The sequence below is a fragment of the Odocoileus virginianus genome, chromosome 32 (genome assembly GCF_023699985.2).
Source record: "Odocoileus virginianus isolate 20LAN1187 ecotype Illinois chromosome 32, Ovbor_1.2, whole genome shotgun sequence".
Taxonomy (NCBI): domain Eukaryota; kingdom Metazoa; phylum Chordata; class Mammalia; order Artiodactyla; family Cervidae; genus Odocoileus; species Odocoileus virginianus.
In genome coordinates, this window is record NC_069705.1 from 21,591,920 (window position 1) to 21,618,912 (window position 26,993).

Below are 26,993 nucleotides of genomic sequence, written 5' to 3' on the forward strand. Positions count from 1 at the left end.
ATTGCCATGCCCTCCTCCAGGGGATCTTCCCAACCCAGGGATGGAACCCACGTCTCTTGTGTCTCCTGCACTGACAGGTAGATTCTCTACCACCAGTGCCACCTGGGAAGCCCAAGCTTCACAGTAAGTCTATCCACATCCATAGGTTCTGGGTAGGAAACAAAATGCATTTAGGATGAGGACACAACTTTGATAAAAGAACTGGCTGGATACATGGAGATGAAAAAGTTCATGCCAAAGTTCACTTTCTATTAGGAAGTGAAATGAAGAAAACTGTGGGAGTATCAAGTTTTTGGAAGGACACATTAACGAATGATAGCATGTTGCAATGTCCTTTAGCCATCTTAGGTAGATTGCAAATAGCTATGGATAAAATATCACTGGGTTAATGATGAAGATAAAATATGAATAAATAGTCACAAGGTTGAGATGGGGTTATGTGCTATGTCATTTACTAAAGTATTAGAAGGAACATAGGACTTAAGATTCAGAAAAAATACAGTATTTCATATTTCCCCAAAACTGACATCAAAGAAATTTAGCTTTAAAAAAGTCAATAAGTGGAAATTTAAATATAGTATTGTATGCAATATCAACTATAGAAAGGTACACTAAAAGAAAAGAAAGTATGATAAAATATAGTGACTCCACAGCCAACAGCCATAAACAGAAAGATGTAAAAAGGTTGATCATCTTCTAAATATATATTTTTAAATAGATAATAAAGAAAATATTTGAAATGAAAAAAGTATGTGGCAACTAATGTCTCTCACATATTTGGATTTTTAGACATTAAAATACAGTATGATCAAGAATCAATCTATCCTTGATGTTTATATGTGTATGTGACTACATGCTCAGTGATGTTTGACTCACTGCAACCCCATGGACTGTAGCTATCAGGCTCCTCTGTCCATGGGATTTCCCAGGCAAGAATACTGGAGTGGGTTGACATTTCCTTCTCTGTTATAAATGAATAAGTGTATATATGTATAAGTGTGTATGTATACATGTATTTGTGTATATATGTGTGTGTGTGTGTCTATTTGTGTATTTATATGTGTATATGTGTACTAGAACATACTGTGGTCTTGATAAATTAATTGATAAATTAGTGTCAGGTCCAAAGAAAGGAATTAGGATCCTGTGATTGGAGTTATAGACAGGGAGATTGCAAGAAGATATCAAGATATCAAATAACAACAAAACTATCCAGTCATTTAATGGGATGGTTTGCGTATCATCCAAAGGAGAGTTTAAACAGATATTGAGTGACCAAATAGAGGGGATGGTGTAGAGAGAACGCTAGAAACATATGGCTGGTTGAACTAAAAATGTCCTAGTTCCTTTTCTGGGATTTTCTTTCATCCAACATTCATCCCACTCATCATACAAGTCCCTAAGAATTTTATTCTAATTTATTCAATTAACTGATTGTTTCAATTATTCTCCACATCTGGGTACTCTTGAATTGTCAGTCACAGCATTCATGACTTTCCTCTTAATCTCCACTCCATAAATGGCACTTACATTTCCATGCTTTCTTTTGCTGGCTAGTTAATGTGTCTAATCAAATTAAGTTGCAGTTGGATGCCACCAACTTTTACTCAGTACTCTCGTGACTAAAAAGAATACTTCATTATTATATTCATTTTCAATTTTCAAATATAGAGCTAATTCACTTACCGTGAACACTTGAACCAAGCAAAGAATATTGCCTGGGCAGAATGCCTGGTTTCATAGGTCTGCTGGATTAGTCCATTATATTGAATCACAAAGATAAAAAAACAACCAACCAAACAGCAACAACAAAAGCATATAATTGGGTTATACTGATCCTGAGAGAATGATGTTTCAAAATCTCTCCCTTCAACTCATGCCTACACTTATCAACTCTCATAGCCAGGAAATTATTGTTTATATCTCTCCTCAGTTTTTCACCCTGTAGTATAAAGTCATTTCCTTTGTCTTGATTCTCTGCAACTGGGTATCTCAATAGCAAAGTGATATTATTTTCCACAAAATGAGAAACAGAATAAGGTCATATCAACCATAGAGATCATGCGTAATACTGGCCATAATGATGGACTCTAAGACACATCATAAAACAGGCTGGCAGCTACACTTGCTGTGCTGAAAACACAATATTTTGATAGCAATAGCATGCCCAGTTTGCTCAAATAAAAGATGTTAACAGCCACATATTTTCATGTATTGGATGGCAACAGTTATAATGAAAGTGAAATACATTTCGTGCAGATCAATAACACTCCCCAAACAACTTACACACCATTTACTACTTCTTACTATAGTAAGGCAAGTGGTTTTCAGTATTCATGCTAGAAATAGATATAGTCCTAATGTACTAGTGAAAACAGTAAATTGATTTTTTTTTTTACTATTCTAATGTAAGATGATTGCAAATTATTTCACTTTTCAAGTACATATAACTCAATCTAATGTATAGTATTCAGGACTGCTAAAATCTGCAATTACTTTAGTCATTTGGATTTTTTCTAAACCTTTATGAGTCACTGCATGGACAGAGTATGTTACTTTACAAAAATTATCTTGATACAATAATTACAACCTTATAGTTCCATTTATTTCAGATATACATAAATAGCTTACATAGCTAAAGGAAGGATAGCCTTCTATTTTGATTATAAAAAATAAAATGTGATTTAAGAAACAAGATATGTCTTGTCTTATGTCTAGAGATATGTCTAAAATAAAATAAAAGCCAAGATTCCTACAGAAATAAACTCCTTTTCATTATCCCAAGGAATATGTTGACATTTACATTTTGGCCAGCTGGGGTTCAAATTAAATAGCTCCATAGGTAACAGAGACGGCCTGTGTGGATCCTGAGGACAGAGATGACTGTTTCAATTATTTTCCCTGAATGGCTTAGCAAGTTTGGCCTCAGCATGCGGCAAGGTATTGGGAGGCTGAGGCATGAAGCCATGTAATTATGCATTTAAGTCTATTTCCTTAATTAATTTAAACATGCTTCAGAAATGTACATCTCAGAATTCCTGTAGCCTGGTCACTGCATAGAATCAAGACTCCCTAAGGTGAGAAAGTTGATCCTATTTTTCATGAACTTTTAAAAGATGTCTTTTTAATGGAGGAAAAGAAGGCTTAAAACTGTAAGAGTTGGAGAAAATTCTACTCTTCTTAAAAAAGCATTTTTTTAAGAAAAATGATGTTGAAGAAGTTTTGCCATCTGCAACTGGGAGGAGAGGGTGAGATGTAAGGAAAGAGTAACATGGAAACCTACGTTACCATATGTAAAATGGAGAACCAACGGGGAATTTGCTGTCTGGCCCAGGAAACTCAAACTAGGGCTCTGTGTCAATCTGGAGGGGTGGGGTCGGGCAGGAGATGGGAGGGAGTTTCCAAAGGGAGGAGATACATGTATATCTATGGTTGATTCATGTTGAGGTTTGACAGAAAACAACAAAATTCTGTAAAGCAATCATCCTTCAATAAAAATATAAACTAAAAAAAGAGACCGAGCATAAAAAAAATCTGCAGGGGTGTATGCACTGTCCCTACTGTGTGATATATGAATTGTAAATGAAGCCCAGACATGAGTAAGTAAACACAGGAGAGGCGCTCAGAAGAACAAAGACTACAGGTAGAACTAGTGAGTGTCAAATACTCACAAGGTGTTTTTTTTTTTTTTTCTTTTCCCGGAGGAGGGGGGTGGATATGGGGATGAGCCAGCTCTTGAGGCAAAATAATGGTTCAAATGTGTTACCAGAGCCTCATAAAGCTGTCATTCTGCCAGCAGCCTCCAACTCCACTTCTAGCCACCCACAGGCTCACAGGCCTTGATCAGCAACACTGAACTTGCATCCATGTCTAAGAAGCAGTTATTTTCTCCAATCCTAAAAAAACACTGAATCCTGCCCACCTCATTGTCTTTCATTTCTTTTCTTGGAGGCACACCTTTCAAAATGTGCACTGTATTGGAAAAAATGGAAACCTTTGCTCAGCTCTTTTTTCTTCGTGAGCATATGCTGTTTTATCATGATTTGCACAGTTTTACTGTTTCCTCTTTGGAAGCTTAGGCCACCTGCCCCCCCCGGGCTCCTACTGCACACAGCTGCAGTGCCCTACACTGTGGACAGATGCCGAACTCATTTTCTCTGTTGAGATTCTATTTCTAGTTAGAATTAGGTATTAGTGAAGTCAGAAAGAAACTACTCTTGCTAAATCAATACACTGCAGAGTTTTTTGGTTTTTTTTTTTTTTTAAGGCAGCCCTACATAGGGAGATCAGTGAAGTTAAATAGGCAGCTTTACATGCACCTCTGAGGATGCAGAGTTCTAAAGAATAATAGCAATTTGGTCAGCAAAGAAAGATACCTGCTTGGATGTGAAGATATCTGAAGTCTCTAAGCACAGGCAGAATGGTTTAAAGACAGAGTAGAGAAATTTAAGAATTCAGCCAGTCAACATGAAATGGGCTAAACTAGACTTTGCGTTTCTAGCTAATTTTGTCTTATCTGCAGAACAAATAAGACATCCTCAGAGGTTTACTGTTCACAGTCAAGACTCAGGCAAAATTCATCTATGGATTATACAATGGTTTTGCTAATTATTAATTTTCATAAGATAGCAATTTAATTCCTAGTTTATCTTTTATTTACCATAAAAGATGGTATCTGATAAAATAAAATACCATGCTCTCTGATAAGGTAAGATTCCCATCTGATGATAATTATAGACATTGTTCCATGCAGCCCAGGAAAATTCCAAGGTTTAGATTTGACCATGCAGTATATTATCTAAAAAGCATATATAGAGTGATATATAAAGTAGTTCCAAGGAACTTATGATTTACAATATTAGTTTTAATGTGAAATATTGTTTTTAAAAGCAGACTCATTTCTTAGATTCCCAGGTTTAGCAAGCAATTCATGCTGATCAATTAAAAGTTTTCTAATGTCCTAATAAATCAATATACTATGCTGTCTCATGCTCTACACGCTCCACACTCAAATGGCAGGTAGTAATATATGTGTATTATAATTACATATTGAATGCAGTCATAAAGTATCATATGACAGTCTTCAAAATTCCAAGACAGACTTGTAAAGATTAAGATGAATAACTTTCAATTAAAAAATAATAAAGCTGTATCTTCCTTGAACCAAAGCAATAGTTATTAAGTCATGGTGGTACTTACCACAGTGAAGTTCATCACTTTCAAAATCCAAATTGTCATGGCTAAGTTAACTATCATGGTAACCAACAGCAGAAGGACAAAGAAGTATAAGCACCTCTTTCGCCATCCATAAATTCCCACTGGGTAAAGCTGTGCATTCTCAGACCTTGGCAGGTTATTCTGCTGTGTCGCTAGTATGTATTGTTCTCGTGTCATCTGAGAAAAAAAGAAAAGAAGCAGTCAAAGATAAAGCCAATGACTTTTTAAATCAGAAGGCACAAGATATCTAAGAATAACGGGCAGTGGGTCCTCATTAAGATAAGTAATGAAAATTAATTAATTTGTTTAATTAACATTACAAGGTTGCAAACCCTTCAAATTCTTATCATCAGTTTTGATTTTTGCAGTTATTTAACTACCTGTTTTGTCTCTAAAATACAACATTATAAGATTTTTAACATTCTTAGATACTCTATCTCTAAGATACAGCATTTTCAGTGGGGTTTGCCCAGTCTTAACACTAGCTTTTGTCTCAGGAGTCTGTGAAGATTCTCAGCTCTACTTCCATTTGTCTAAAACTCAGCAACTTTATGATCAGCTGTGTTAATCTTGAAATAAGTTTCACCATTTTTGGATTAGATGGAGGCCAACTGTATCACAATGCATTTTGGGGACTTTATCTAAACACGCAGGATATAATTAGCTCAGTGTATATGCTTTAGTAAAAAGTCAGTGTGTTTTGAAAAGCCTATGGAGAGAAAATCACTTTTATTTAGAATTATATAGATGTGCTCAGTGCTCAGATACTCAGTTGTGTCTGACTCTTTGTGAACCTATGGACTGTCGCCCACCAGGCTCCTCTGTCCATGGAATTCTCCAGGCAAGAATACTGGAGTGGGATGCCATTTCCTGCTCCAGGGGATCTTCCCAGGGAAGATCAAACCCATCTCTCATGTCTCCTGCACTGGCAGGCGGATTCTTTACCAATAATGCCATTTGGAAAGCAACTATTTAATTAAAACATATTTTTAGGACTTTGTTGATTATTTATTTTGGTTGCATTTTGATGAGTTATCAGTATAAAACTGATCTCTGAAAGAACAAACCACATATTCACTATCCGGTAACATAACATGTTGATATCAGGAGAAGTCAGTTTTAGAATATGGGATATGATATTCTTTGGTGGTATACAAATTTAGGTGTTAAACGAATTCTTTCAAAGAGCAAATACATTATTTACTGTCTGATACAACCTAAAGAAATGGATAAGAAATGTTAATGCATATGTACTGGATATACAATTTTCATAATAATGTATTGATCACATGGAGGTTGGAAACTTTAATTTTTATAAAAGTATGATTTTCTATAGGACCATAGTTGTTCAGCTTTTTTTTTTCTTTCTAGGTTTTTCTCATATTTCTTGTGCATGCAATAAATAATGACTACATCAACAGAAATACTGCTGAATAAATCATACAACAATTAAAAACCACATTAATAAAGAATCAAAATTATTGGTTTAGTCCCAATATATAATGTGATATTATTAATTTATGATATTTATTGAACCAATCCTATACTAAATAAAATGTTGAACTGTATATTGAGAAATGCAAAAACCCCAAGTTATACGGCTTTTTCCCATTTTCTTTTTATTTTAGAACTATAATTTCAAATTGCATTAATGCACTGTTAAGTATTATCTTTCAAATTTTTTTATGAGTGATGTATATTAGACTGCTGCTGCTAAATCGCTTCAGTCATGTCCGACTCTTTGTGACCCCATGGACTGTAAGCCGTCAGGCTCCTCTGTCCATGGGATTCTCCAGGCAAGAATACTGGAGTGGGTTGCTATTTCCTCCTCCAGGGGATTTTCCTGACCCAGGGATCAAACCCAGGTCTCCTGCATTGCAGGCAGATTCTTTACCACTGTCCCACCCCTAAGTAATATAATAAAAATGGCTTCTTATGTTAAATTATAATTTTAAATGTATTAGAAGAACTACTATGACTAGATGATTAAGAACAAACTCTTTCATAATATAAAAAATTACCTTTTAAATTGTCATTATTGTTATTTGAGTTAATCTTTAACATTTCCTTGAAAGTAGCTCAGATGGTAAAGTGTCTGCCTACAATGTGGGAGACCCGGGTTCAATCCTTGGGTCGGGAAGATCTCCTGGAGAAGGAAATGGCAACCCACTCCAGTATTCTTGCCTGGAAAATCCCATGGACAGGGGAGCCTGGTAAGCTACAGTCCAAGGGGTTGCAAAGATTCGGACATGACTGAACGACTTCACTTCCACTTTCACCAAAAAGCTTTAGTCCCTAATTCCAGTTGGAGGGGTGATGTCTAACTTACAAAATGCTATGAAACATAAAGTGACATAACAGATGACAGCATACCACAGGAATTCACTTTGTCTAAAGACTTTGGTGGAGCTTTTATAGTTCTGATAATGGTTATGATTACAAAGTAGAAAACTTATTAATAGGAAGAGGATAAAGGGAACACTAGGGACTGCCACAGTTAAAGGGAAGAACAGGGAAGAGGCTTGTTCCTGGAAAGAGGGAGTATGAACATGAGAGGGGAGCAGAAGAGGCCGGAAGCCCGATCGTGTCCAGCTGACAAGGAAGAGACCATCCCCCGTGAAGCTGGTCTCTGAAGTCACAGTAAAATGATATGACTATTCACAGCAGCCACTGCCTCTAATCTCACAATGCAGCAGACTGCCTTTTTAGAATATTCTATTCCTACAAATTCCACTTAGACATGAAGGTGAGAATACCATTCCTTAGAAAAGAAATGAGAACTTAACAAAGCCCTGAAATAAAACAAATACACATTACAAAGAAAACAGTCCTTCAGTAACAAAATTGATTTTTTGGCAAACAACAGAAATTCAGTAAATATATCAAAAGTCTCTAACAATTTGAAAAAGCAAATAGCATACAAAAGGCCAAGAGTAAAGGTTGTCAAGAAAATGAAAAATGTGTTAATTAAAACTTTTATCAATTCAAGAAATTCTAACTTTACTTAAGAAAGTATCACAGTTTTGCAATTTATTTCATACCAGATTTTATGTCTACTAGCATTCATTAGAATCAAATAACCAAGTCTTGGTTAATGTCAAGGAAGTCTTCAGCCTTCTTGGATTCAGCTGTTTACCAGTGTTCACATTAAGATAAATGCATTTACTTTTGTCGCCTTTAATTCAGGGCTACCTTTGTGGTTCAGATGGTAAAGAATCCTCCTGCAACACAGGAAACCTGGGTTCAACCCCTGGGTTGGGAAGATCCCCTGGAGAAGGGCAAGGTTACCCACTCCAGTGTTCTGGCCTGGAGAATTCCATGGACTGTATAGGCCATGGGGTTGCAAAGAGTCCAAGTTGACTGAGTGACTTTCATTTCCCTTTAATTCAGGGGAAAGAAAGTGAAAGTGTTAGTCACTCAGTCGTGTCTGACTCTTGCAACCCCATGGGCTGTAGCCCGCCAGGGTCCTCTGTCCACAGGGATTCTCCAGGTAAGAATACTGGAGTGGGTTGCCATTCCCTTCTCTAGGGAAGCTTCCCAACCCAGGGATCGAACCTGGGTCTCCTGCATTGCAGGCAGATTCTTTACCATCTGAGACACCAGGAAAGCTCAGGTCAGGGGAGGGAAGACACAGACTTTGCACTTGCTTTTACAAAGAAATATGTTTTCAAAACATGAGTACAATTTCCAGCAAGATGTTATGAGGTTAGATGAAAGACACATGGGTCAATAGAACTAGCTGCTGCTGCTGCTAAGGCGCTTCAGCCGTGTCCGACTCTGCGACCCCATGGACAGCAGCCCACCAGGCTCCTCTGACCATGGGCTTCTCTAGGCAAGAATACTGGAGTGGGTTGCCATTTCCTTCTCTGCAATAGAACTAGACCTTGTGAATTTTTCAATTTTATGCTTTCTTCTCCAAAGGCATGGAAAATATGGTTTTCAGAAAGGGTTATTTCGTTCAGTATTTTTAATAACTTAATGTATAAAGACTAGAAGAGAATGAATTAATCATTAATCACTAATGACTTAAACATAGTTCATCACTAATAACCCACTTCTGGAGAATTCTGATAAAATCTACTTAAGCTGGATTGAATGGGAGAGAAATTAGAGTATCAGAGTCCATTGGCTATTATTCCCCTGCCTCACAGAAGGGGACAACAGTCCAAAATACTAAGTCCAAGGGAATGTTATAAATATTCTAATCTACATGATGTCATTATTTAGTTGTTTTGTATATACTCAGACCATGGCACAGAATTTGAGACTCTAGGCAGAAGTGGGCCTTTATTTGATAAAATATTTTTTTAGTGACAAATATGTGCAGGTAGAGTTCAAGTTTGCAGCACCCATGAATTTCAGATAGTTAGGGAAAATACAATAAACAAATAACATATAAATATATAAAATACCACATCAAATAGTAATGTTCTCTGAAGATGAAAAATACAACAGTATAATGGATTCATTATACAAGTAATAAAATATTATATAGTGATAGATGCTATGAAGATAATATGCATGGTATTATAATGGACAGGAGAGGAACTACTTTAAAAGTAGTAGAAGGAGAATGCCTCATAAAGGATGCAACAGATAAGATGAAATTAAAATGATGGATATCTTCTATGAAGAAAATTTCAAAAGATCTTTGATGATCTATTTGAAGCCCTAACTAGAATGGGCTAAATAGAAAATTTTTTTAAAAAATGAAGAAGTGGAAAGAGTATGGACATTTTTTGAGGAGTAGAGAAGAACGAAAGCATGGATTTCAGATGAGAATATGAAGTCTGGTGTCAGAGTATTAAATCAGGGACCAGAAAGAGTTTATCTGAAGGATGTGAAGTCGCTCAGTCATGTCCGACTCTTTACGACCCCATGGTCTGTAGCCTACCAGGCTCCTCCATCCATGGGATTTTCCAGGCAAGAGTACTGGAGTGGGTTGCCATTTCCTTCTCCAGGGGATCTTCACAACCCAGGGGTTGAACCTGGATCTCCTGCATTGCAGGCAGATGCTTCCATCTGAGCCAGCAGAGAAGCATCTGAAGGATATGAGAGAGAAAAGGGAAAAGCAGTGAGGGTACTTAAATTGGGAACAATAGCCAAGGTGACAAACCTGGGATACAGAGTTGACTTGTGCATTCTCAGAGATGTTGTGGCCAAGGAACTAGTATCAATGACAAAAGATCAGCCAGGCAAAAGGCTTCCCTGATAACTCAGTTGGTAAAGAATCTGCCTGCAATGCAGGAGACCCAGTTTCAATTCCTGGGTCAGGAAGATCCACTGGAGAAGAATAGGCTACCCAATCCAGTATTCTTGGGCTTCCCTTGTGGCTCAGCTGGTAAAGAATCTACCTGCAATGTGGGAGACCTGGATTCCCACATTGGGAAGATCTTCCCCTGGGTTGGGAAGATCATCTGGAGAAGGGAAAGGCTACCCACTCCAGTATTCTGGCCTGGAAAATTCCATGGACCATATAGTCCATGGGGCCGAAAATAGTTGGACACAACTGGTTGACTTTCATTTTCACTTTCAGGCAACTGGGGGCAACAAGGTGGGAATACAGTTGTTGTTTAGTTGCTAAGTCATGTCTGACTCTGTGACCCCACACACAGAAGCATGCCAGGCTTTCCTGTCCTTCACTATCTCTCGGAGTTTGCTCAAACTCATGTCCATTGAGTTGATGATACCATCCAAACATCTCATCCTCTGTCAGTTCCTTCTCTTCTTGCCCTCAATCTTTCCCAGCATCAGAGTCTTTTCCAATGAGTCAGCTCCTCACATCAGATGGCCAAAGTATTGGAGCTTCAGCTTTAACATCAGTCTTTCCAATGAATAATCAGGGTTGATTTCCTTTAAGACTGACTGGTTTGATACTCTTGCTGTTCAAGGGACTCTCAAGAGTTTTCTCCATCACCACAGTTTGAAAGCTTCCATTCTTTGGTGCTCAGCTTTCTCTACGGTCCAACTCTCACATCTGTACATGACTGCTTTGCAAGTCTTTTTTAATTTCATGGCTTCAGTCACTGTCCTTAGTGATTTTGGAGCCCAAGAAAAGAAAAACTGTCACTGCTTCCACTTTTTCCCTTCTATGTGCCATGAAGTGATGGGACTGGATACCATGATCTTAGTTTTTTTATGTGGGGTTTCAAGCCAACTTTTTCACTCTCCTCTTTCACCCTCATCAAGAGGCTCTTTAGTCTTTACTTTCTGCCATTTAGAATGGTATCATCTGCATATCTGAGGTTGTGATATATCTCCTGGCAATCTTGATTCCAGCCCAGCATTTCTATGCAGAGATGTATTCTGCATATAATTTAAAAAGCAGAGTGACAATATACAACCTTGTCACACTCTTTTCCCAATTTTGAAGCAGTCAGTTTTTTCATGTTGAGTTCTAAATGTTGCTTCTTGATCCACATACAGGTTTCCAAGGAGACAGATAAGGTAGTCTGGGACTCCCATCTCTTATAGAATTTCCCACAGTTTGTTGTGATCCACATAGTCAAGGACTTAAGCACAGTCAATGAAGTAGAAATAGATGTTTTTCTGGAACTCTATTGCTTTCTCCGTGATCCAGTGAAAGTTGGCAATTTGATCTCTGGTTCCTCTGCCTCTTTGAAACCCAGCTTGTACATCTGGAAGTTCTTGGTTTTCACATACTGCTGAAGCCTAGCTTGAAGGTTTTAGGGCAAAACCTTACTAGCATGTGAAATGAGTGTAATTGTAAGGTAGTTTGAACATTCTTTTTGGCAATGCCCTTCTTTGAGATTGCAATGAAAACTAACATTTTCCAGTTCTGTGGCCACTGCTGAGTTTTCCAAATTTGCTGACGTATTGAAGTACAGCACTTTAACAACAGCATCTTTAAGGATCTTAAATAGCTCAGCGAGAATTCCACCACACCCGCTAGCTTTATTTGTAGTAATGCTTCCTAAGGGCTACTTGACTTTATACTCAAGGATGTCTGGCTCTTGGTGAATGACCACACCATCTGGGTTATCCAAGTCATTGGACCTTTTTTGTATAGTTCTTTTGTATACTCTTACCACCTCTTCTTAATCTCTTCTGGCTTCTGTTAGGTCCTTACAGTTGCTGTCCTTACTGTGCCCATCCTTGCATGAAATATTCCCTTGATATCTCCAATTTTCTTGATGAGATCTCGACTTTTTTCATTCTATTGTTTTCCTCTGTCTTTGTATTGTTCATTTAAGAAAGTCTTTGTATCTCTGCTATTCCCTGGAACTCTGCATTCAGTTGGGTATTTATTTCCCTCTCTCTCTTGCCTTTCACTTTTCTTCTTTCCTCAGCTATTTGTAAAGCCTCTTTAGACAACCACTTTGCCTTCTTGCATTTCTGTTTCTTTGGGACGGTTTTGGTCACTGCCTCCTGTATAGTGTTACCAATCTCTGTCTTTAGTTCTTCAGGCACTCTGTTTACCAGATGTAATCCCTTGAATTTATTCATCACCTCCAGTGTATATCCATAAGGGCTTTGATTTAGGGCATTCCTGAATGGCCTAGTGCTTTTCCCTACTTTCTTCAATTTAAGCCTGGATTTTGCAGAAGGAGCTCATGACTGAAACCACAGTCAGCTCCAGGTCTTTTTCTGTTGATTGTATAGGGCTTCTCCATCTTTGGCTGCTAAGAACAGAGTCAATCAGATTTCCGTATTGACCACTTGGTGATGTCCATGTGTCGAGTCATCTCTTGTGTTGTTGGAAGAGGGTGTTTTCTATGATCAGTGTGCTTTCTTGACAAAACTCTGTTAGCCTTTGCCCTGTTTCACTCCCTACGCCAAGGCCACACCTTCCTATTGCTCCAGATATCCCTTGGCTTCTACTTTTGCATTCCAGTCCCTTATGACGAAAAGGGTATCTTTTTTGGTGATAGTTCTAGATGGTGTCATAGGTCTTCATAAAACTTGTCAGCTTCTTTAGTATCAGTGAGTGGTGCATAGACTTGGAGTACCGTGATTTGAATGGTTTGCCTTGGAAAGGAACCAAGGCATCTCAGTTTTGAGACTGTGCCCAGGCACTCTATTTCAGACTCTTTTGTTGACTATGAGAGCAACTTCATTTCTTCTAAGGGATTCTTGCCCACAGTACTAGATATGATGGTCATCAATTAAATTTGCCCACTCTCGTCCATTTTAGTTCACTTATTCCTAAGATATCTATATTCAATCTTGCCATCTCCTGCTTGACCATGTCCAATTTACCTTGATTCATGGACCTAACATTCCAGGTTCCTATGCAATATTACTCTTTCCAGCATCAAACTTTACTTTCACCACCAGACACATTCACAACTGAGCACTGTCTCTGCTTTGCCCCAGTCACATCAGAGACTTACATTCTTTCTCGAGTATTAGTAATTGCCCTTCACTCTTGCTCAGTACATACTGGACCAGGGAGCCTCATATTCCATTGTCACAGCTTTTTGCCTTTTCATACTGTCCATGGGGTTCTCTATGCAAGAATACCTAGTAGATTGCCATTCTCTTCTCCAGTAGACCGCGTTCTGTTGGAACTCTTCACTGTGGTCTGTCTGTTTTGGGTGGCCCTGCATGGCATGGCTCATAGCTTGAGGGGAAACATAGACAGGTTATAATGATCATAATTCAACAAGAATAATTCTTTGTCTTAGTTATATACTAGTATTCTGACTCACACTGGTGTGCAGAAATCTGAAATCAGTTGTGCTGTGATTGAAGTTTGCTCTGAGATTCCTTCTTCCACAGCCTATTTAATCTGAGGCTCTGTCACCACAAACTTGCTTTACTTGGATTTCAGCATAGAGGTATACGTACCATCTTCTCGTTTCCATCCCCATAGTCTTTCCTCACTTTCAGTAAGGTTTTATTATTTACTTTCTAAAATTGGGAGTGAAGGAACGAGGGCATTTTTGAATATAATTAGATATGGCATCTCTCCGAATATACAGGAAAAGCTAAAAATTATTTGACATGTCTTAATATTAATGAGAAGAGAGAAAGAAGAGAAGAGGCTGAGGGAGATTACAATGCTTGAAATAAATGTTTGAAATTGCGATTGACTAAATTAAGGGTAAAAATAAAAGCTATAAATGAAATGCTCTGTTTTATGGAAGAAATATTGTCTGAAAGGATGATCAAGTGACCCTGTCATATGTTTATATCCTCATGACCCTAATATCGAGAGGGTTTGAACAACTTGAAAATGGCAGTAAGAACTGAGAAGTATGAAAGTGGATTGTAAATCAACACTGTTTAAAATCTGAGTTTTATCAAGAAGAGAAAAGGCACTCTAAGACTTTACCCAAAAGCTTGAGGACAGTAGAAAGTTAGATCAAGTCCAAGATTTCAGATCCTATTTTCTCCAGTCTAGATTATATCACTAAGTTGTCAATCTGATGATAAAACTGTAAAGAGAACCTAATTTTATATTTCAAGTCATATAATTGATTTAATTGTTTTTAAAATACCACATTTTATAATACTACTAATACAATGCTTTATAATATTATTAATGTAACACTTTTATAATACTACACACATCAGTACTGGATATAACACAGAGATGCATATAGCACATCTGGAAAGAAAAAGCACAAAGACTGGAAAGAAAGAGCAAATTATTTGTTTAACTCACTATTTCACTCCTTAAAATTAAAATATAAATTAAGAATCTCTTTTCTGCTCAGACCTGCTCCCTGTGTTTCTGTTATGGGAAATATGAATACAAAAGAGAAGCATGTGTCTCCCAGAAAATAAGCTAGATAATTTGGGAAATTGCTTTTAATTTTTGATTACAGAGCTAGCACTTGGCACATTCACGAAGCAATATGCAAAATCTTTGTGACCATAAAAATTGAATCTCAGTTCCAAAACCTCTTAACTTCCTCACTGGGAGTAGCTTAGATTCCAGGAGAAATGGTAAATCGTGTTGATGTCACTGCTCATTAACTGTTGATCATGTTAGATTTAATACTACAATTGTCTGTTATTTGTTCAGATGAGTAATGGGCACAGCACGTTAAGCACAGTCTCAGATTTCTGTGCCAGACTGAACCCCAGTCTGGCCATTCTATTCTGTGCATCGGAGGGCAAGTCACTCATCCTTCCTCTGCCCCAGTTTCCTCAGCTCTCAAATGAATATTACACTGACTTACATAAGAACAATGTGGGAGTAGAAAAGTAGGATGCTAAAGTTCTCCTTTCCTTTTAAATGGTAAAAAGACTCATTTGAAAAAACTGATCTTCCACCTCATAGCTAATGGTTCCCTCCTTCAGTGCTGTATTAAGTATTTATATTGGAATTCATTTTAAAAGATGTGTTGGAAATATCATTTAAAAAACAAAGATGCTTGAAGTGTCCAAATTATATGGTGTAAACTTACACAGTAAAAAGGCATTTTGTATTCTGTTCCCAGAAAATGAGTCTCTAAACAGCTACTAATGTTGAGAGAGATTGAAAACAATACAGTAAAGTCCACTTACCATGGAAATCGGAAATTCTCCCAATCTATGATACTTTATTCTCAAAGGCACATTCCAACACAATGGCAGTTAAAATTTGCTATTTAAGAAAATATCCTTTTTTTTCCAGTTGGTTTATGGAAAATGCTGTAGTCAGGTTGTACAGCCTGGAAAAGAAGCAGCCTAGCAACTGAATTTCAAGAATGATGAAAGATATCTCAGTCAAATGGTGCTGCCTCTTGAGATAGGAAATAGAAGAGGACTCTAGCCAAGGCTGACAGTAAAAAAGAAACCCAAATAGACATTAAAAGGGCAATACGTTCTCAGATGGATAAAAGTTTTAGAAAAATGTGGTCATTTACAGAGAATGACCCAGTCGTTCTGAGCTTATTTTACATATTTCATGCACTCTAAAAGGAAGCACTTTTATACAGAAAATACTTTTTCAGTAGTTAATTGGACGAAAACTCCCCATCACAGTTTTTGGCATTTATTTAGTCACAGATGTGGATTTAGGCTCCTAATATTGAAGTCACTCAATTCTCAGACCCCCTCATGTGCTATTAACAGAAAAACTTAGCTATTAAAGCGATTTTGAAGGAGGCTGGAAAGTCTTTTGCCTACTCATACTTGTGTCATCATTGAAACAGAAAACAACATGGGTGGCTGTGAGCAGCATTTACACTAAGATTGCAAGCATGAGAAGCTGGTTGGCAAGCACTGTTACACATTCACAGCAGGAGAAAAGGGAAAAAATCTTTAAGGAAAAACAAATTTGCCAGAAACACAGCTGGAGAGCTTAACTGGGCAAGTGGAAAGCCCATACTATTTAAAGCAATAAGAATCAACAGGAAAACATGTAAGAAAAAGAATAGTGGAAAAAGTAAGTCTTATGGGCTTCTGTTCTAACAGCAAGCAGAAAAACTTCCCAAGAACAAGAAAGATAGAACATGACTTCCATAGCCCTGATGATTAATTGGAAAGCACCACTGTTTATGAAAAATCTTGCAAACACATTTCAAGGTGCTAGAGAAGACTCTTGAGAGTCCCTCGGACAGCAAGGAGATCAAACCTGTCAATCCTAAAGGAAAGCAACCCTAGATATTCATTGGAAGGACTGGAGCTGAAGCTGAAACTCCAAAATTTTGTTCATCTGTTGCAAAGAGGCGACTCCTTGAAAAAGACCCTGATGTGAAAGACTGAGGGCAGGAGGAGAAAGGGTTGACAGAAGATGAGATGGTTGGATGGTATCACCTACTCAAAGGACATGAGTTTGGGCAAACTCTGGAAGATAGTGAAGGGCAGGGAAGCCTGGCGTGCTCCAGTCCATAGCGTTTCAAAGAGGTGGACATGCCTGAGCAACTGAACAACAGCAATCTGGATGAAGATAAAGCCACTGGGCCAATAATTAGATTTCAGATCGCTTGGTTTGTTATAAGTGTGGGAAAAGGTAAGGTCTACTTTTCACGTAACAAGTTAGTGGCAGAGAGGAAATGCAGACGAGTTCAACACTTGATGGCATGAAGGAGGGTATAGAAAGAAGCCTGATTAGCCATCATGAAGTGAGGCCAGTGTGGACAGATGTCTCCATCAGTGCTGGAGAGATGCCCCCAGAGCCCTGGGCCTGATCCTCTGGCTGTCTTTCTGTTGCGTCTCAGCAGGAACCACACAGGAGAACATGGGTCAGGAGAAGAGGTAAATACTTCATCCACCATTACTCATACTGACCTTGGCCAGGCAGACCTAGATCATGAGTATAACCTGTCTTTCCCTCAGAGGTGAAAAATGGGAAGATAAAAGGACTGGTGACACTTTAATTTTGTTTTCTATACCAGAAATCAGGCTTTGTCAGTGCTGGTATTAGAAATCTAAATAAGATTAACTGGTTATTCTTCTCGGCTGAGGAGCTTAGGTGAAGGTGTATGTGCTGTCGTCCTCTGCTATTCAGTTGTTTTACGGTTGTTTCTTGTCTTAGCTGATGAAGAGTAGCAGAATATGCCACAACGAAACACACCGCTTTGGCACATTGATTATTTAGAGCTGTCGGCACTTGAAAAACAGCAAATATAGGGAGATAATTTCTCTGAACTCCCAGTCTCTGCCTATAGATGGATTCAGCAAAAGGAATTCAGTTGTCATAAATCCCCTCCCCAGGAGTTGCATCAACCAGGGAAAATTGACTCATGTCACAGGAGAGGAGACTAGAAATGACACTCCACCCAGACCCACTTTGTCACAAACTAGTCACACCTCCCATCTATTTTTCTAAGGACCCATTTGTCTTTCTTAAATGTCATTTACCCTCCTCTAAGAAACCTACATTCCCCTCCTCTTTCTTTATTAAGATGATGTTTAAACTTGAATTCTAAGCCACCTCTTTGAATTACTCACTTTTCCCTAGGCATCTCTCAGGTATGCATGAGGGATACATTTTAATAAAATTCTGTTTGTTTTTTCTCTTGTTAATCTGCTTTTTATTATAAGATTCTCAGCCAAGAATGCATAAGGGTAGAGGAGAAACTATTTTTCCTTCTTTACACTCACAGTAAGATTATAAATCCCTTAGCTTAGAATTCTTTTATAGTCATCCAACTACCAAACAGAGTCAGATATGCTATAAATGATAAATTGAAATTAATACCCACTTTTATTCAATACCTGCTCCATGCTAGGCATTCTGTTGGTAGCTTTATTGTTGATTCAGCTGAAATTGAATTGATTTTTATATTAACTCAGAAAAGGGGGCACTTTAGGAATCATAATAGTGCCATTTAGTATATTACTGTTACATCCACAGGCATCATTAAATAACTCAATAAATACTTGTTGACTCTCTGGATGGATGAATATATTTAGAAAGCATATAATTCGCACAATTGAAACATATTTAGGGAGCATGATGAGAGTGAATGGAATATATGTGATCCAAAATAATACAATTATGGACATATTTTTCCATTTGTAAACTGGAAAAGCTGTATGCAGCTTTTTCATGTCTTAAATAATGGATCAGATGATATGTCAGGGATGGTAGTGGGGGCTTCTTGTGACAATGATCCTAAAAAAACGCATCTCAAATTTGAACTTCAAATGTAAGCACCAGTTCTGAATCTATAGCCCTCTAAATTAGGAATCTTCTGAATCGAATTACTATATTAGATAAATTAAGTTATTTATTAGTCATTGTACTTAAAAAATGAAGAATTTTATTGATGCTTAGATTTTATATTTCTTTTTTGGAATGGGGAGCACACAGGTCTATGTCTCTTTATTTTTCATATTTTCCACATATATCTGTATCAGTCCATGTTGTCAGCATTCTATTTTAGGATTTATCATAGCAAGATTATGTTAAAGGTTTCCAACTTCTGACTTATGTCTTGCCCCTATTTCTCAGTCTCAAGATGTATTCCCAGAGCATGAATGTCATCATGTTTATTCATATATTAAATAAAAGTCAGTTTAGCAATTCTACTCACAAAGCATCTTTCAGGAAGGCTAGAGATGCAGCAATGAAGAGGACAAGCAACAACTCTTTTGTCACATATCCCCTCCTCAGGAAATTCATCAACCTGGGAAGATTGATTCTTGTCGCTGGAGAGGAGACTAGAGATACACACCACACTGAGACACACTGTCAAAACCATCACACCTTCCATTCATCCTTCTAAGGGCTCATTCATCTTCCCTAAAACCTCGACTCGCCCCTAAAAGGTCTACAACCCGCTGCCCTTCCCCTGGTAAGATGGTATTTAAGCCTAACTTCTAAGCCACTTCTTGAGTTATTTGTTTTTCACTGATATCTCCCAGCTATGCATGGGGGATGTTGTTTAGTTGCTAAGTCGTACCCGACTCTTTGTGACCACATGGCAGCCCACCAGGCTCCTTTGTCCATGGGATTCTCCAGGCAAGAATCCTGGAGTGAGTTGCCATTTCCTTCTCCGGGGGATCTTCCCAACACAGGGATCAAATCCTGTTTGCCTGGTGGATTCTTTACCACTGAACCACCAGGGAAGTCCCATGCATGAGGGATACATGTTAATAATCGGCTTGGTTTGCTCTTGCTAAGCTGTCCTTCATTACTAGGGTCCCAGCCAAGAACTCAGAAGTGTAGACAGAAAACTATTTTTACTCCCTTACACTATGAAAACTTGGCCACAGGACAGGACACCACACGACTGGTGGTTTGTGTTCCCATCTGACTCCTCTGTGCTTTCTCTGTGCGGTGACCAAGTGCTTTCTCCAAAGCTTGCAGAGACACTGACCTCCATATTCTCCCACTAGTTTTCTGATTGCATTTTATATGTTATTTAAAAAAAAATTTATAACTGTATTTTCTTCAGAGATCTGGAGGGCTGTATTTTAGGCCACAATACTTAATTTAGGTTTCTAACCTGATGATCTGAAAAGGCCATGGCCGTATTACAAATTGGTGACCTTTGTAAATTGCATTTAATTAGTTTAAAAGTACCCATCTTACCATCAAGAAACTGCACAAATTGAAAGTTTGACTAGAAGAATAAAAAATAAATGTTTAGAAGCATGTCAACTGCTGGTTCTAGGAATGACTGAAAATATCAGTAGCCAGGGTGAACACTGATACATATAAATATACACTTATGTACACTAAAATAAATTTACATCTCTATATAAATACACTTATAATACATTTGTTATTATTTACTTACTGCATATAGTAATTTGGAAAAGGTAGGTTGGAATGAATAGGGAAAGAAACAATAATAAACTCACCTGTTTTAAACACTCAAAAAATCTAATTTAAAAGATCAAAAATTTACACATTTTAATTCATTTGAATCATTATATGAGTTTAAGGATGAATTACAAAGTACTCATTCACCACATTATTTCCATGATACGGTATTAAGTGGACGGCAAGATCAAACAAATCAACCCTTAAGGAAACTGACTCTGAACACTCATTGGAAGCACTGATGCTGAAGCTGAAGCTCCAATACTTTGGCCATCTGATGTGAAGAGCTGACTCATTGGCAAAGACCCTGATGCTGGGAAAGACTGAGGTGGAAGAAGAGGGCAACAGATGGTGAGATGGTTGGATGGCATCACCAGTTCAATGGACATGCTGGGCAAACTCCATGAGATGCTGAGGGATAGGGAGACCTGGCCTGCTGCAGTCCATGGGGTCACAGAGAGCCGGACATGACTGACTTGGTGACTGAAGAACAACAAGAGTGTTAAGGTGAAATTACACTAATGCACGGTCCAGGGCCGTCTGCAGAATTTCATTTTAAGAGTACTTCAGTGCTCCCTATTAGATGTGTTTATGCCCAGCCTGTGTTTGGTCATATTCCTAAACTAGAAAGCTAACTGTTTCTATTTAACCTGCAAATAAATCTAAATGAATTAGCTTATTTTCCAAGTACTTGCCCAAATTATTTTCTATTAAAAATGAAAAACAATCCTTTTCAGTGAAAAAAGGACTGCACAATTTAACACTACTGATTCTTCATTCAAGGGAAAGAAACTAATAAAAATAATAGCAAATGGTCTCATGCACTGGACACTAATGTCCAAGTGTTACTCATTTAATTCTAACCACCACTCAGAATGAGAGGCTGTTTTATCACCTTTTTTATAAGCAAAATGTTAAACATCCTTGATTCACATAAAGAGAAATCTATTCTCTTTTACTTTTGCTTCCAAGCTCTCTCAACACATCATGTGGAAAGTCCTTCTTACACTAGTAAGCACATTACTAATTTCTAGCCTTTCCCCTCAGAGAAAGAGCTGTTGGAGGAGTTTTCAGTCAAACAGCATGTCTGTAGGTAAGATATAATAACCTTGCTTTGTTTTTGTATTTATCTTTTCGTATACTGTCTTTTGGCAGGTGCGATGGGTTTCCAGTTTACTATATTGGTCTGAAATTTCCTTTAAAATAGATTTATTTATATAGAAGTATATGTGTTATATAAATATGTGGAAAGCCATGACGTTTGTAGAAAGAGACTAATGTTTAGAAAACATCAGAAATAAGAAAAAGGTTTTCTCACTAGGCTGAAAATTGAATGGACTAACTGTGGGAAGGTGGTTCTCCAGAAATGCCAGAACTGGGTAGACACTGGATGCTTCTGAGGAAATGTACACAGGGCTCCCCAGGTTACACCAGAGGAGGACGAGAACGGTGCTTTGGTCTTGAAGCTCCGGGGAGCTATGGTTCCTACAGCAGCGGTCCAAGCACACTTCTGATAAGCTCCATGAGAGTAATAAGTGCCCAGGAATTTGATGGGTGGAAGAATCGCTCTCTGGATAGCATATAAGGTGGCTTTGGAGAAGTAGGTTTCATATAACTTTTAGGAAGTAAAGTGAAAGTGCTAGTCGCTCTGTAATGTCTGACTCTGAGGCCCCATGGACTGTAAACTGCCAGGCTCCTTTGTCCATGGGATTCTCCAGACAAGAATACTGGAGTGGGTAGCCATTCCCTTCTCCAGGGGATCTTCCCAACCCAGGGATTGAACCCAGTCTCCCACATTGCAGGCAGATGCCTGACCATCTGAACCACCAAGGATGCCCCATATAACCTTTAAAGATTTTAATAAATTAAGAATAAGCCTGGGTGGTGGCATTTTGGGCAAAGAAAAAGCAAGAGAATAGGGATGCAAAACTAGTAAAGCATATTTGAAGAAACTCAGATTGTAGAAAATATAAAAGTAACATCTTGAGAATCAATCTATCAAAAACATGAAAAGAAATGGAAATAGATATGATTATTTAAAAAGAAGAGGATGGTTTGCAGTCATATTTATAGAAATTAATTTTGTTTCATCAGAATACTATTGTACCCTAAAATTTTGAATTATAATAAACTGTTTCTGCTTCTAAATGGAAATGAATTCATATTAATGAGTGAAGGGTAAAGAATAAAATTTTTGAAAGAGTAAGCACAGTGGTTACCTTACCAGATATCAAAAGAATTACTATACAGCTATATTCAACCAGGTGGTGCTGATTCAAGGGTGAAGTAGATTGCTGGAACATAACAGAAGTTTCAAAAATAGACATACATAAATGGTTAATTTCAAGTTTTGGGGAATACCAAATGTTGGAAAAATATGAAGAAACAGGAATTCTTAAAAACTGCTAGTGGGATAATGCCCTGGGAACTTATTTTGGAAAGAGATTAAGAAAATACCTGTTAAGCTAAGATTGAAGGCAGGAGGAGAAGGGGATGACAGAGGATAAGATGGATGGAAGGTATCACCAACTCAATGGACATGAGTTTGAGTAAACTCCGGGAGTTGGCAATGGACAGGGAGGCCTGGAGTGCTGCAGTCCATGGGGTTGCAAAGAGTTGGACATGACTGAGTGACTGAACTGAACTGAACTGAACTGTTAAGTTGAAATTGTGCATGCCCTATACCCCAGAATTTCCTTATATATACAATAGAAAGTCCCAAACTTCTAAAACATGTGCAAAAGATATTTTGCAATGCTGGAATATTGGGAAAAAATCATATAAATGTTCATTAATATACATATGTGTGTGTGTGTGTATATACACACACATATATATTCCTGGAGAAAGAAATGGCAACCCACTCCAGTATTCTCGCCTGGAGAATCCCAGGGACAGAGGAGGCCTGGTGGGCTACTATTTATGTGGTCACAGAGTCAGACACAACTGAGTGACTAAGTGTGTGTGTGTGTGTGTGTGTGTGTGTGTGTGTGTATATATATATATATAAACATGTTTAAACAGAAGCCTTCCTGGTGACTTAGACAGTAAAGAACACGCCTGCAATGCAGGAGACCTGGGTTTGGGAAAATCCCCTGGAGGAAGGCATGAAACCCACTCCGGTCTACTTGCCTGGAGAATCCGCATGGACAAAGGAGGCTGGCAGGCTACAGTCCACGGGGTTGCAGAGTCAGAGATGACTGAGTGACTAGGCATACAACATATTTAAATGTGCATTAAAAAAGAAATCTATCTATCTATCTATCTATCTATATATATGTATATATATGATATATTTAAAGAGTGGAAAAAGACCAGTGAGTTAAAATGAATTGTGACAGTAGTGGATTAGTCACTAAGTCTTGTCTGACTCTTGCAACCCATGGACTATAACCTGCCGGGCTCTTCTGTCCATTGAATTCTCCAGGAAAGAATAGTGGAATAGGTTTCCATTCCCTTCTCCAGGATATCTTCCCAACCCAGGAATCAAACACGGGTTTCCTGCATTGTAGACAGATTCTTAACTGACCGAGCTATGATTCCAAAAATCAATTGAACTAGTTCTATATGTACTAACATTCATAGATGGCAGCTAATACAATGTTCAATGACAAAAACAAACAATATCAATATAATCACATATGTGTTTACACACACAGTTATGCCCATATGCATAATCCATAAACATAGACATTTCAGGACAATTACTAGCTCCCTTCTCTCCACATGTGAACTTGTACATATTTGTGCTCTCTGTACCTTTCCTCCAAAATAAGAGTGATAAATCTGTCTAGTGTTTAAGTGTATATTGAAAATATACAGACAAATCTAAAATGAAAACAGGATGAGGAAAAAAAAATGGTGAGGGCTCAAATGTGTTTATTACTGCTCCAAAGAAAGTCTATCCTGAGTTGAGCTTCTTAAAGGAAGAAAAAAAAAAAAAAAATCTGTAATCAAGGCAAGAGAGGACCTATCTACTGCCTAACAAGTAGAGCTGTGTAGTGTACTGGAAAGAGGGAATGGATAGCAGAGGTGTTAGTCGCTCAGTCATGTTCTACTCTTTGCAACTCCATGGACTGTAGCTGGCCAGGCTTCTGCCCATGGAATTCTCCAGGCAAAAATACTGGAGTAGGTAGTCATTCCCTTGTTCAAGAGTTAACTATAAGGTGGTTAAGGTAATTCTTAGGAATAGAATACATATTATTCATCCATACATAAGAAAAATGGCCACACTGAGCTCAAATAAAATTTTAAGAGCTTATTTTATGCCCCTGAGATGGATTCCTGCAGACAGTCTCCTGGAAGCAGTGACTTGAGGTGACTTGCTGAAAGCCACAGGCATGCTCTCATGCAGCTGTTCCTTACAATTTTTTGTTTGTGACAGATCAGAAAGCAATAGGCTACAGATCAGTGCATTTCCTGGATAGAATCCAACTTCAGTGGAAGAAGTTTCATGCTCTAAACACAACATAGGCAAAGGCACACATCAGGAGTATGGTAGCTACTGAATAGTTAAGCCATCATTCCCCACATTTCAGTTTAGCGATAAAAATGAAAGAGCACTGAAACTCTCTTAACGTAAAGTGGGATGTGAAAGGTGGAAAATTATGACTCATTCATATTCTTTAGATTGCCCACCAGAGTGTCCATAAAAAGCTCAGAATAAAACCACCATATGACCCAGCAATCCCACTCCTAGGCATATACTCTGAGGAAATCAAAACTGAAAAAGACACGTGTACCCCAGTGTTCACTGCAGCACTGTTTACGATAGCTAGAACACAGAAGCAACCTAGATGCCCACTGACAGATGAATGGATAAAGAAGCTGTGGTACATATACACAGTGGAATACTACTCAGCCATAAAAAGGAATGCATTTGAATCTGCTCTAATGATGTGGATGAAACTAGAGCCTATTATACAGAGTGAAGTAACTCAGAAAGAGAAATACAAATATCGTATACTGACACATATATATGGAATCCGAAGAGATGGCACTAAAGAACTTATTTTCAGGGAGGAACAGACACACAGAACAGACATATGGACACTGTTGAGGAGAGGAGGGAGAAGGGAAGATGTATGCAGAGAGTAACACAGAAATTTACTATACCATATGTAAAATAGAGAGCCGAGGGGAATTTGCTTTGCGATTCAGGAAACTCAAACGGACTCTGCGACAGACTGAAGGATGGGGCTGGGATGGAGATGGGAGGGAGGAGACGTGGGTGTACCTATGACTGATTCTTGATGTATGACAAAAAAACACAAAATTCTGTAAAGCAATTATCCTTCAGTTAAAAATTTTTTTAAAAATGTCATCACCCAGAAAGCTCTCCATGACACCAATAAGGTTTAACATACTTTTAGTTAGTTCAGTTCAGTTCAGTTTAGTCACTCAGTCGTGTCCAACTCTTTGTGACCCCATGGACCCCAGCATGCCAAGCTTCCCTGTCCATCACCAACTCCTAGAGCCTGCTCAAATTCATGTCCATTGAGTAGGTGATGCCATCCAACCATCTCATCCTCTGTCATCCCCTTCCCTTCCTGCCTTCAATCTTTTTCAGCATCAAGGTCTTTTCAAATGAGTCAGTTCTTTCCATCAGGTGGCCAAACTATTGGAGTTTCAGCTTCAGCATCAGTTCTTCCAATGAATATTCAGGACTGATTTCCTTTAGGATGGACTGGTTGGAACTCCTTGCTGTCCAAGGGACTCTCAAGAGTCTTCTCCAACACCACAATTCAAAAGCATTAATTCTTTGGTGCTCAGCTTTCTTTAAGATCCAACTCTCCCATCCATACATGACTACTGGAAAAACCATAGCTTTGACTAGATGGACCTTTGTCGGCAAAGTAATGTCTCTGCTTTTTAATATGCTGTCTAGGTTGGTCATAGCTTTTCTTCCAAGTAGCAAGTGTCTTTAAATTTCATGGTTGCAGTCACTATCTGCAGTGATTTTGGAGCCAAAGAAAATAAAAAGTCTGTCACTGTCTCCATTGTTTCCCCATCTATTTGCCATGAAATGATTGGACAGGATGCCGTGATTTTCATTTCTGAATGTTGAGCTTTAAGCCAACTTTTTCACTCTCCTCTTTCACTTTCATCAGAGGCTCTAACTTAACATACTTTACTTTTTCTATATTAAAAATCTTTAAGTAATGCTTCAAAAAATAGTTTCAAATCTAAATGGTGCATTTATTTATTGAATAAGATTTCTAATTTCCCAAAGAGATATTTAAATAAGGGCTGGATTACTAAATTAATGCTAAAAGCCTATAAACCATACTAGGTGCATTTGAGAAATAGTCATTATTTGAACAAATAAATCTATTGAACTATATATGAGCACAATAAAAATACACTAAAATAACATCACTATTTTTTCAAATTCTATAGAAATATCTTAGATATTTCAATTTTAACTGACCCTACTTATCTTTGATGTTATCAAATATACTTTATAACTAATTATTTTGTGTACTTTTGAACAAGAAAGAAATGAAATAAAACATTCTCAATACTAAATTAGAATGATATTCAACATTCAACCTTTTGATCTGTTCACAATAATGAAGTATGTCCATATTTTATATGAATTTCA

General features: G+C 37.9%; 1 protein-coding gene across 1 annotated transcript in view; it reads right to left on the minus strand.

Annotated features, from left to right (window-relative positions):
- The window catches only part of SGCZ (sarcoglycan zeta), a 1,064,676-nt gene that overhangs the window by 381,838 nt on the left and 655,845 nt on the right, over nt 1-26,993 (minus strand). The window contains exon 2 of the mRNA XM_070459967.1: nt 5,200-5,394. Within this exon, the coding sequence (XP_070316068.1) occupies nt 5,200-5,394 (195 nt within the window). The remainder of the gene's footprint in view (nt 1-5,199; nt 5,395-26,993) is intronic.